The sequence below is a fragment of the Frieseomelitta varia genome, unplaced genomic scaffold, assembly GCF_011392965.1.
Source record: "Frieseomelitta varia isolate USP_RPSP 00005682 unplaced genomic scaffold, Fvar_1.2 scaffold_499, whole genome shotgun sequence".
Lineage (NCBI taxonomy): Eukaryota > Metazoa > Arthropoda > Insecta > Hymenoptera > Apidae > Frieseomelitta > Frieseomelitta varia.
Genome location: NW_025110255.1, coordinates 1 through 12,294, shown reverse-complemented (window position 1 = coordinate 12,294; position 12,294 = coordinate 1). Strand labels below are relative to the sequence as shown.

The window sequence follows — 12,294 nt, the reverse complement described above, 5'->3', positions numbered from 1 at the left end:
AATTTGTAGATACGTATTAACTGTAAAAGTATGAAGAGAAACATTTTCTTTCCGAAGCAAGTAGGTGATTGCTCTTAAAAACATCCGCCGCTGATAACATCGTCCGTTTCCTAATAGAAAAAAAAAAAGAAAAAAAGAATTAATAATGAAATCGTGGCCGAGTAATCGTTTATCAAACATGAACGCCCGACGAGCGCCTAAATAATTTAATTGGACGTCAGAAAAACGGCTTATTATCAGCGATTGACCCCCGACGAAAAGTCGCGTGGGGATGCGTGAATGTCACTGACATTGGTGCCGTAATACATTCAAGATGCTGATACATTGCTACGGCAATGAAGCTGATGATAATTCGTGTACGATGTTTGCTCGAAGAGAGCCAGTGTGAAATTGTATTTGGTCACATGAGCATGGAAGATACTCTCTTGTTTCCTCTCTCTATGTAAGTCAAGTCCAAAGATCTACATTATCTAGTTAGAGGAAGCAAACTTTTGAGAAGATCGAGTGAAATTAGAGAATCGAAAGAGGATCAAAACGTTAGTTTGGTTTCCTAGAGATGTAGCGATGCCTCACTACTCGGTAAGTAGTACCTTTTTTTTATTTTTTTTTTTTGTTATTTGCTTATTATAATATATAAAAATATATATTATATATATAGTAATTTCTATTATATAGTAATAATAATTTTATATATAGTAATTTTTATTATATAGTTATAATAATTTTTATTATATAGTAATAATAATTTTATTATATAGTTATAATTACATATACAGGGTGTTTCGTAACTTGTGGAACCCACTTCGGGAATTGATTGTACGCCTAAAAATAATGAAAAAAAGTCATATAAATATATGTCTTATCTGTCTTCGTTTATGAGATATAATGAATTNAATGATAGAGAGAGTAACCAGATGAATGACAAGACGCGTGCAGGCTTGTCTTCAAATGCAAGCTGGTCATTTCGAGCATCTAAAAATAATTAAAACAGAGAATTCATTATATCTCATAAACGAAGACAGATAAGACATACATTTATATGGCTTTTTTTCATTATTTTTAGGCGTACAATCAGCTCCCGAAGTGAGTCCCACAAGTTACGAAACACCCTGTATAGTAATTTTTTTACCTAATTACAATATATACTATATACAAATATATACAAATTATGGAGAACTTGATTTTTCCCGAGGTAAACTACATAAAAAAAATTGCTCGTTACGATTCAAAGAAAATTGCCCTTTGCTCGGACTTAGTTTCGAGGGAATTTTAATTGATGTTCACTCGTTGCAGGCACGAGTACGACAGGGCTGCGATCGATCTTACATGGATTCCATTTCTCCTGTTGCGAAAGCGAATCGATCTGCGACTTGCACATACGTCCACGCATCCTTGACAAACGTGACAGAGAGGTTCTACGAAAATAATAACGTGCAGAATTCACGGTCACCGTACGGGTGGAAAAAACGGGTGGGAATAAGCGACAGACGAAGATGGCCCTCGACTTTTTCGCCGGATGTGTCGGAGGTAGTTTCAGCTCGTGCTTACCTCTCAATCGTCTAAATCTCGGAGACGCAACTTCCAATGTGAAGTCAGCAACGAGATAAAAAAAGAAAGATTCCCCCGTGTTTTCCTTCCGAGCTTCGAGGAATCTTTCAAACGAGGAAAGTTCGATTGGCAGAAGAGCGACGCAAGTTAAACGTGGGTTAAACGTCGAAGATTTCCTCTCGTCTCGAAATAATCAGCGCTCGCGAAGAAAAATAACGAAGGGATCTACTTTCGTTCCTCTACAGTTTATTTTAACCAGTCGTGACTGTTATCGTCGCGTATATTTTCATTGATAGTTTGCGTTGAATGATATCTCCGTGAAAAGGAATTGTAACCGTTATTGTTGTTATGCCGTTTCATCGTCAGATAGATAGAGAAGTCGTGACTAATTAAAAAAAAAGAATCGATTGATTATTGACAAGGGACGTAAAGCATAAAGCGACTGTAAAGAAGGACGTTGCGAGAGGAATAAACTAAAATTCTATATAAACCAAATGATTTGTTCTAGGATTTGCCGGTGTTATGGTGGGATATCCTCTGGACACCATCAAAGTCCACATGCAAACGCAAGATTACCGCAAGCCAAAGTACAGGGGCAACTGGGATTGCTTTCGGACGATACTCGCAAAAGAATCGGTATTCGATAGATAATAGATACGATACCTTGATCGTTATTAACCACCACTTACGTTGGCAAACTGATTGCGGACCATAACGAGTGACCAAACCGTACAATAATTCGTCGCTTTCTTTTTTTAAAATTAATTTCAAATATTTATTCTTTTAAATGTAACATACCTGAAACTGAGAAAATGTTTTATATTTATATTTACTTATATTTTATATTTATTTTTAATATCAAATACTTTAATATACTTAAAACTAAATATTTAATATATTTAATATACTTAAAACTAAATATTTAATATACTTAATATACTTAAAACTAAATATTTAATATACTTAATATACTTAAAACTAAATATTTAATATACTTAATATACTTAATATTTAATATACTTAATATTTAATATACTTAATATACTTAATATTTAATATACTTAATATACTTAAAACTAAATATTTAATATACTTAATATACTTAAAACTAAATATTTAATATACTTAATATACTTAAAACTAAATATTTAATATACTTAATATACTTAAAACTAAATATTTAATATACTTAATATACTTAAAACTAAATATACTTAATATACTTAAAACTAGATATACTTAATATACTTAATATACTTAAAACTAGATATACTTAATATACTTAATATACTTAAAACTAAATATACTTAATATACTTAATATACTTAAAACTAAATATACTTAATATATTTAATATACTTTAATATACTTTAGTGTACTTAAAACTGAGAAAAATATTGCGATTTTGGAAAATTTTCGACGTGCGTGGCGACATCATTCCAGCGCAAGAGGTTTAACGACCGTCGAGATGATGATACCTTGTCAAATTTCAATTAATACGAACGATCCTTCCAGGTAGCAGGCCTTTACCGGGGCATATCGTCGCCGTTGGCTGGCGTGACGTTGGTGAACGCCGTGATATTCGGCGTGTACGGCGAGACCCGTAGGCACATACCGGATCCCAACTCGTTGTCCTCGTGCTTCGTCTCCGGCGCGTTGGCGGGTCTCGCTCAAAGTCCAATCTGCAGCCCGATCGAACTGGCGAAAACGCGGATGCAACTACGAGCATCCAGCAACAGGGCGCAATTCTCCGGGCCGATGGACTGTCTCAGATACACGTACGAACACGAAGGGTACCGCGGCGTGTTCAGAGGTTTGAACGTCACGTTACTCCGGGAAGTACCAAGCTTCGGTACCTACTTCCTCACGTACGAGATTTTAACCAGAACGCCCGACAACGCTCCCGTCTCGACGCCGTACATGCTGCTGGCCGGTGGGCTAGCCGGTACCGCTTCCTGGACCGTGTCATACCCGCTGGACCTGGTCAAGTCCCGAATTCAAGCGGACGGGCATCGTTACGCCGGGCTGGTCGACTGTTTTAGGCAAACGGTGACGAAGGAAGGATACTCGTGCTTGTACAGAGGTCTCAGCTCGACCGTCATCAGGGCCTTTCCAACCAACGCCGTCACCCTCACCGTGGTCACCTGGACCTTCAGATTATTCGGACAGGACAACGATTCCGTCGCGACGACCAATCATTCTCAACGGGAGATACTTGTGAAAACGATGGAGCCCGTCGGTGTATTTTGGGGTACGCGCGAGCCTTTCTTGGAGAATTGGAACAACTTCTTGACCGGCATGCCTGGAAGAATGGCGATTCATGGGTTGCCGTGTTCCACGCTGTCGCTGACGTCGATCGACGAGTTGAAGCTCGAGGAGGAGATGAAGCACGGAAGAGAGGAGGGTGAGAAGAGAAGGATGTCCAGGGAGGATGTCGAGAATTTGGAGGAACTCTGTGAAAAGAAAGTGGAGAGGACTGTTGTTAAAACAGTGAACACGGTTTCGATGGCTCTCGCTTGAGGAAATCTCCGGTAGCAGCCTCGCGAGCAGAACTGTAATGAAAGTTACGTTTGTTATCAGAGAGACTGTCACAGCGTTTCTTATATTTTACGAAAGTTTCTTTTGTAGAACTGTATATAAAAATAGATTTTATGGTATCGTATTATTCGTACGTACATTTTTCTTTTTTTTTCTTTTTTTGTGTGTCTCTTCTTCGAATCAAGAGATTAACCTTAATAAATTTTCGACTAACGACTAAATTCTCGATATAAAGTCTCCGTCTCTCGTACATTTCGTCAAATACGAGTACGTGAGATCGAGAAGTCCTTTCCAGTCCTCGTCCTCGATGCTCGCAAGTGACTTTTCTCGATTCGAATCGCGTGAAATCGCGTTAAATAGCGGCGACATCGGTCAAGATGCGCTGGCATAACCTCCGCGCTGTGTAAACTATCATGAATCTTGCCATCGAAGTGCTCATTTGTCAGAAGACAGTCCTAGACTGAACGGCGGACATGTAAGACCTATGTCACAGCCAGAGGCGACATTTACTCTCTTTTAGAATCACACAAAATAGTTTGTATCTATCAGCCACCCATCTCTCCTCCGCTCCGCTTCTTCTGCTTCCGTCGTATATAATTCCCGGTCTTCAAGTCCGTCCGTCCACGTGTTGAAATCTGTTTTTTTTTCTCTCTCTCTCTTTCTTGAAATTGCAACGCGTACAAGTCCCCTCTTTCAACTTTAACTGGCATATCGGATCCGTAACCCAGACTGTAGAAGACCGATTATCAATCAATGATACCCACGGGAACGACTGATTGTCAAGGGTCAAACGTCGTGAAAATTCAACACCATCGAAAAAATTGATCGAAAGCGATTGACGAGCGATTGGGAAACACTAACCTCTCGGACGACTTGAAAATTGACGGAGTCGCAGGTATTCTCGCAGGCACGATTCTCCACCGACTTTCGAAACGACACGCTTATTTCATTTTCGCTTCTTAATTGATTATTTAACACTAGAACTACCGATGGCTGAAACATAAAATTTCCGTTCAGAGAGACATCAGAGTCAAAAGAATAAGGGAACTTTATAATAATACAAATGTGTATAAACTTTCATTTATATATTTTATAAAAAATTATTTAAATCCTCAAAAGTACAGTGTTATTGCGTCTATAAAATATCTAATAAAAATTATATTAAATTGACCACTCTGGTAGTTCTAGTGTTGAAAGAGCTATTTTGAAAAGAAACGCGAGAGAAAAGAAAATAAATAAATAAAAGATACGATTAGAAGATCACCAGCTAAACAAAGGAGATATGATTAGAAAATTTTCAAGCCGAGTCAGACGACCACCGACGGGACTGGACAACGCGTTTCTCCACATCTGCCGCCGCGAATCCTCGGAGAGCAGGCTCGTGCCCCGGTTTCGAGGAGATTTGATATGGATGTAGACTCAAACGACAACAGCAAAGACACAGACCTGTGCGAAACGAACGCTCAACGATTGATCGCCGAGAGCGGTGCCCGATGTATGAGCACGCAAGCGATGCAATCGCTCTATGACTTCCGCCAGAACAACCTTCTTTGCGACGCGGTCCTGAGACTCGAGGATGGAGGCGTTTTCCCCATTCACCGCGCCATTTTGTCGGCTTGCAGCCCCTACTTTAGGTCTGTATAACTTAGGCCTACTATATTAATATTAATATATAATTTAATTTAATAATATTAATATTATATTATAATATATAATTAATATGTAATTTAATAATACTAATATATAATTAATATATAATTTAATTTAATAATATTAATATTATATTATAATATATAATTAATATGTAATTTAAATAATACTGATATATAATTAATATATAATTTAATTTAATAATATTAATATTAATATTATATTATATATAATTAATATGTAATTTAACAATATTAATATTATACGTTATATTTTAATATTAATATTATATATTATGTATATTATAATATATACATTATATTAATATATAATTAATATGTAATTTAATAATACTAATATATAATTAATATATAATTTAATTTAATAATATTAATTTAATTTATAATATTTACTTTAGGTCTGTATAATTTAGGCCTATATAACTTAGGCCTACTATATTAATATTAATATATAATTTAATTTAATAATATTAATATTATATTATAACATATAATTAATATGTAATTTAATAATATTAATATTAATATTATATTATATATTATATACTAATTATATATTAATATTAATATATTATATATTAATATTAATATTATTTTAATTATATACTAATATATAATTAATATAATTTAATTTAATAATATTAATATTAATATTATATTATATATTATGTATATTATAATATATATATTATATTAATATATAATTAATATGTAATTTAATAATATTAATATTAATATTATATTATATATTATATATATTATATTAATATATAATTAATGTATAACTTAATTTAATAATATTAAGATACAATTTAATTTAATCTATACCTTGCCCCTACTCTGATTAATTATCTTCGACAAATATGATTGCCTATGTTTTGATATTACATTATTATAGCATAATAACATATTACGCTATTCTGTCGTTGACAGAACATTATTCACAACGACGTTGCACTCGCGCGAGAAAACGGACGTGCTTTTGCCCGGTGTCAGTAGCAACATGATGAATCTGCTCCTCGAGTACGCTTACCTACGTTCCATCAACGTGAACAACGAAAACGTCTGCCAGCTGCTGGTCACCGCCGATTACCTGAACATCCTCGGCGTGCTGGACTTCTGCTGCGAGTATCTGAAGCAGAATCTGGCACCGGGGAATTGCATCAGCATCATGAGGTTCGCCAGGGAACACTTTTGCAAAGGATTGGAGAACGACGCGTATCGTTACGTCATGAGACATTTTGTACAGGTCATTACGCTTGCGTTGCTTTCTCCGTACGTTGCCTTTTTTTCTTTCTCCCTTTCCCTTAATTTGTATTAATAAATTCACAATTCATATAATGCATTATATTAATATATATATCGTATTATATAAATAAATTTTTTTCTTTCGAAATGATATACCTGATTTCGAGAAGATCGCAAGTATCTATAAATTTTTTCAACAAACAGAACGTTAATTTGCGTTGCAATATAATCACGGGCCAAGAATTGGATCCTATTTTGATAAAGCTATTTCACTCACAGTCCGATCACTATCTTTCTCTCATTCGCAATCTCTCCAACCTTTATTTATTACCTTGTGTTGTTTTAATCTATTCTATTTTGTCCTTTCCATTTTATTTTATCCATTCTATTTTACCTATCCTGTTCTACCTATTTTTATTCCTTTCTTTTCTTTCCTTGTTTTTCTCTTCATTTTCCCTCGACGCTTGCCACGTCTTCCAATCTGACATTCTTTTCTGTCCTTCTACACTCCCTCCGTTGTTCGAAATTTCCAAACTTGTCTCACCGCGCAACATCACTTCCCTCATTCATTCTAAATCGCAAAACGATGGAATTCGACGTAGTAGGTAGCTCAACGAAGCGAGGAGATCCTCGACTTGCCGATCGAAGAGCTAACCACGCTGATCGGTGCCGACGAGCTGAACGTGAAGAGCGAGGACACGGTCTGGGATCTGGTATTGAAATGGATCAACTACGATCCACAATCGCGGAAGGACTACATCGTCGATCTGATGAAGAACATTCGCCTCGGCCTGCTCGACACGCAGTTCTTCCTCGAGAATGTCAAGGATCATCCGTACGTCACTGGCAACGACGCTTGCCGGCCGATCATCATCGAGACACTGAAATTCTTGTACGATCTGGAGATCATCACGCAAAAGGACGGGGAAGTACCGACGCCGAAAATAGCGCGGCCGAGGGTCCCCCACGAGATACTGTTCGCGATAGGTGGTTGGAGTGGTAGAAGTCCGACGAATTTCATAGAAACCTACGACACTCGAGCTGATCGGTGGGTCAAGGTAAGTCGGTTTGATCGATAGATCGCAAGGGGGCAGGACAGTTTGAAGGGGGCCAAAAAATAGTAAAGGGGGGCCAAAGGCTAGTAAAAAAAGAGCTATATTTGATTGACATGAGATTAACTTAACTTTTCAACAGGCTTTTACATAACTTTTTTTTACATTGCCTATCGGTTTACTATTCCAGCCAAACAGGATTAGTTGCAACAAAAATGCAAGAAACGTTCAAAAGTAAACAATATTCTCTAGGAATTGACGATCCAACATTTTCATTTTTGTGAAAATTATGAAAATGGCAGCTACTTGTTTTTGATGTATCGAATTTATGCAAAAAATTTCTACGTCTTTTTGTTTATATTTTTCGAAATCGTTAAAAATTAAAAAAATATACGATCGTCAGTCCTTAGTAAATGTTACACTAAAGATACGTTCCAAGTTTCACGGTAATCGGTTGGTTAGATAACGAGATATATCTTGCACACCGTTTCTAAAAACCTAGTTTCGTGAAAAACGCGTTTAAAGTTTCAGAACGTCATCTTTCATATGTATCCTTTACTTAAATATCGCGGCTCACAGTTCTTACAATTCACAACTAAATTGAATCCAAGTCCCATTTTATAATACTGCTCAAAGTTGTAAACAGTGATACAAATTCAATTATTTATTATTATACCCCAAGATAAGTCGTTTTAAAGGCTAGGGCCTTTGGTATCTTATTTCTAAGACCTCAAGCTACCATTTAAAACAAGAAGAAAAAAAATTCGATATTTTGAAAATTTCAAACTGTCCTGACCGCTTAAGAGAACAGGGAATAGGATTATCGCGATCGATCGTACAATCGACGATTTGGAAAAACACAAAGGTGGAGGAGGTGGATCCGATCGGGCCACGTGCGTATCACGGGACAGCGGTGGTCGGCTTCAACATTTACGTGATCGGCGGTTTCGACGGCGCGGACTATTTCAACAGCTGTCGTTGCTTCAACGCTGTTACCAAAACGTGGAGGGAAATCGCGCCGATGAACGCCCGTAGGTCAGAAACAAATCAAACAAAGATTTCGTCACAATTAAATCGTTTTTTTAAACTAAAATCCAAGTAATAATATAAATAAATTATATATAAATATTATTTATCAAAATATATCTTTTTCAGACATATTACTTTTATTCTAAAAAGAGTAACATATTTTTATAAATTAATTATTAATTTATAAATATATATATTAAATAATTATATATAATTATATATTATTAAATAATTTATTTATATATATATGTATACGCGATACAAATGTTATAAATTTCTCTCGATCGAACTATGCGGTGGAAATCTCAGGTGTTACGTTAGCGTGGCAGTGCTCAACGATCTGATCTACGCGATGGGAGGATACGACGGATATTATCGGCAGAGCACCGCGGAGCGTTACAACTACAAGACGAACCAATGGTCCCTGATAGCGCCCATGAATTGTCAAAGATCGGACGCCAGTGCAACTACTTTGAATGGTAAATCAAAAAGTTTTCATTTTAACCTCTTGCGCTGGAATGACGTGCCACACGCTTTTTGTCCCAAAATTCTAATATCTCCTCAATATTGTAACATCTTCGTTTTAAGTATATATTTAAGTAAAACAAAATAGGCAAAACAAATAATAAATTGATTACGTCTCAATAATTTCTATCCAGTGATATCGTACCGACGAGTTTCAAAAAGAAAGCGACAAATTACTGTATACGGTTCGGTCACTCGTTATGGTCCGCAATCAGTTGCCAGCGCAAATGGTTAAGGATACTTATATAAGTAATGTCGTTTTTTGACACTGTAGAAAATTTTATTTTATTTAAAAGTTAATCTGTAATATAATTTAACAATAAACACACTAAATATCAATGCATTTAACTAGAATATAGGTTATGTTAGACATAACATAGATTATGTTATATGTATATATTATATATTATAGCATAACATGTAATAAGTAAAATTATACATTTAAGTAAAACAAAATAGGCTACTTAAATATTTATATTTATATTTTACTTAAATATATATTTAAGTAAAACAAATTTACTACTTCTCAATAATTTCGACGACGAAAAAAAAAGCGACGAATTACTGTACACGGTTCGGTCACTCGTTATGGTCCGCAATCAGTTAACCAGCGCAAGCGGTTAATCTGTTATAATTTAATCTTCGTTCGTCATAGATAATTGATCATTTTCGTGAAATCGACAATTTGTTTCTACAACGTAGACAAAATTTACATCACGGGCGGATTCAATGGCCACGAGTGTTTAAATTCAGCCGAGGTGTACGATCCAGAAACCAATCAGTGGACCATGATTGCTCCGATGAGATCGCGTAGAAGCGGAGTGTCTTGCATAGCTTATCACGGCAACGTATACGTTATCGGTAATTGGAATTTCCCTTTCTTGCTTACTTTTCTTTTTTGTTGTTTTTTTTTTTTTATCGATCTATCGCCAATGAACGAATCTTTCCAGGAGGTTTCAACGGGATATCAAGGATGTGCAGCAGTGAGAAGTACAATCCTACGACGGATATTTGGAGCTCGATTCCCGATATGTACAACTCGCGCAGCAACTTCGCGATCGAGGTGATCGACGACATGATTTTCGCCATCGGCGGATTCAACGGCGTTACCACGATCTATCACGTCGAGTGTTACGACGAAAAAACGAACGAGTGGTAAATTTAAAAGATTTTCAGTCGTCTGACAATATAATTGATATCAAAAAGATTTTGAACATGACGAGATTCTTTCTTGATCGTACCAACACTTTTGAAACGTTGAAGTTCAGAATTTTTGCCTCTTCTGGCATCCTTTGCAGGTACGAAGCGACAGACATGAACGTGTACCGTTCGGCGCTGTCAGCCTGCGTGATTATGGGCTTGCCAAATATAAACGATTACATCCACAAACACCGTGAACGTTTGATGGAAGAGAAACGACAGAAACTGTTGGCACTGGAAGTGCACCGCAGTCAACATCAGCAAGACCAAATGCTGCAGAACAGCGAGAATTCCTTGAGCAACGAAATACCCGTACCACCTCCAATGCCTCCAAATAACAATTCCAGCAACGAACATCGACGAAATTGACAACAACCACGAATAACGAAACATTTACAATGGGGTTACGGCCAATCGGATGGACGATAGTCCACGTGACAGAACGACGAATATTCAGAACGATTGATTAGCCGAAAAAACAATAACGATAAATTGGAGGCAGTTCGTATTAATAGGAACATTTTACTGGTTTTATATTTTTCGGTTTATCGAGAACGCTTGATGAAAGAGGATGAAACAATTCATACAAATTTCGAACGACGAAGTAAACGAGGGTAAGGATAAGAAAATCTCATTGGGAAGGCAAGATATCATTCACGATGAAGAGGGATGGGTTTTTTTTTTTTTTTTGAAACTGAATTTTGGTTTTTGAAACGGCAACTTGAGAAAAAAAACGGAATATTTTCAGATTCGTATTTTTTCTGAATATATTGGACACGTTGGAGATGTGTGTTCTTTTTATTTTTATACACGAGACATGTTTTTATTACCTGTATTTGTGATGCGATTTTTTTACGACGTTTTATTGGATGATTTTATACGTATAGAACGAATTTTGAAAGGCAATTGTGTTATAAAGATGAGGAACGATCTGTGACATCTTTACACGTTAATTAACGTTGACGAAAGATATTTACAAAAGCTGTTGAAATGGAACTTTACAACGATCAATAAAAAGACATTAACAAATTACGTGGTTTTTCACTTTTCGTCGATGGTTTTATTTAATAAAAAGTTGATCGAAAATTAATGAATCATCAACAGTGAATCTCGACGTTTTAATAAATTATCTTCAAACGATTATTTTATACTCGAAATTGATACTTTCAACTGGGTTCGGGTATAATTTTCATCCAAATTTCAAGCGTAATTTGAAAGAAATTAAATACTTGAATTTTAAATATGTAGCGACCGATATATCTCCAAAATCTACAGTAACGCCATCTATACAATCATCCTGTCGAAAAGTACGATTCCTGTAAATCGACATTATAAATTGTAAATTGATAGTTTATTTATTACTATGGAAATGTTATTGCCATGATTACTTGTTTATAGAGATATATATATAGATCCCATTTTAGAATTAGTGATTCATTCCATAACTAACATTTGTTGAAAACATTTATCTATTTTTACTGTAA

The 12,294-nt window shown here is 35.6% G+C and overlaps 2 protein-coding genes across 4 annotated transcripts; both read left to right on the top strand.

Annotated features, from left to right (window-relative positions):
* Positions 1-48: 48 nt before the first annotated feature.
* On the top strand, positions 49-4,213 carry LOC122533150 (mitochondrial basic amino acids transporter-like). 2 transcript variants are annotated; one of them, XM_043662582.1, is made up of 4 exons: positions 49-579; positions 1,294-1,470; positions 2,057-2,184; positions 3,064-4,213. In XM_043662582.1, the coding sequence occupies exons 3-4, from the start codon at positions 2,071-2,073 to the stop codon at positions 4,066-4,068; spliced, it is 1,119 nt and encodes a 372-aa protein (XP_043518517.1). In that variant the 5' UTR covers positions 49-579; positions 1,294-1,470; positions 2,057-2,070; the 3' UTR covers positions 4,069-4,213. The 2 variants fall into 2 exon arrangements, with proteins under 2 accessions (XP_043518517.1, XP_043518516.1); XM_043662581.1 differs by having other exon boundaries at positions 52-579; positions 1,294-1,527.
* An 87-nt stretch (positions 4,214-4,300) lies between these two features.
* LOC122533147 (kelch-like protein 10) lies at positions 4,301-11,917 on the top strand. Of its 2 annotated transcripts, XM_043662575.1 has the most exons (9): positions 4,301-4,981; positions 5,377-5,720; positions 6,690-7,005; positions 7,610-8,062; positions 8,922-9,091; positions 9,395-9,564; positions 10,313-10,471; positions 10,561-10,765; positions 10,909-11,917. In XM_043662575.1, the coding sequence occupies exons 2-9, from the start codon at positions 5,494-5,496 to the stop codon at positions 11,177-11,179; spliced, it is 1,971 nt and encodes a 656-aa protein (XP_043518510.1). In that variant the 5' UTR covers positions 4,301-4,981; positions 5,377-5,493; the 3' UTR covers positions 11,180-11,917. The 2 variants fall into 2 exon arrangements, with proteins under 2 accessions (XP_043518510.1, XP_043518511.1); XM_043662576.1 differs by lacking the exon at positions 4,301-4,981 and having other exon boundaries at positions 5,350-5,720.
* The last annotated feature ends 377 nt before the right edge of the window (positions 11,918-12,294 follow it).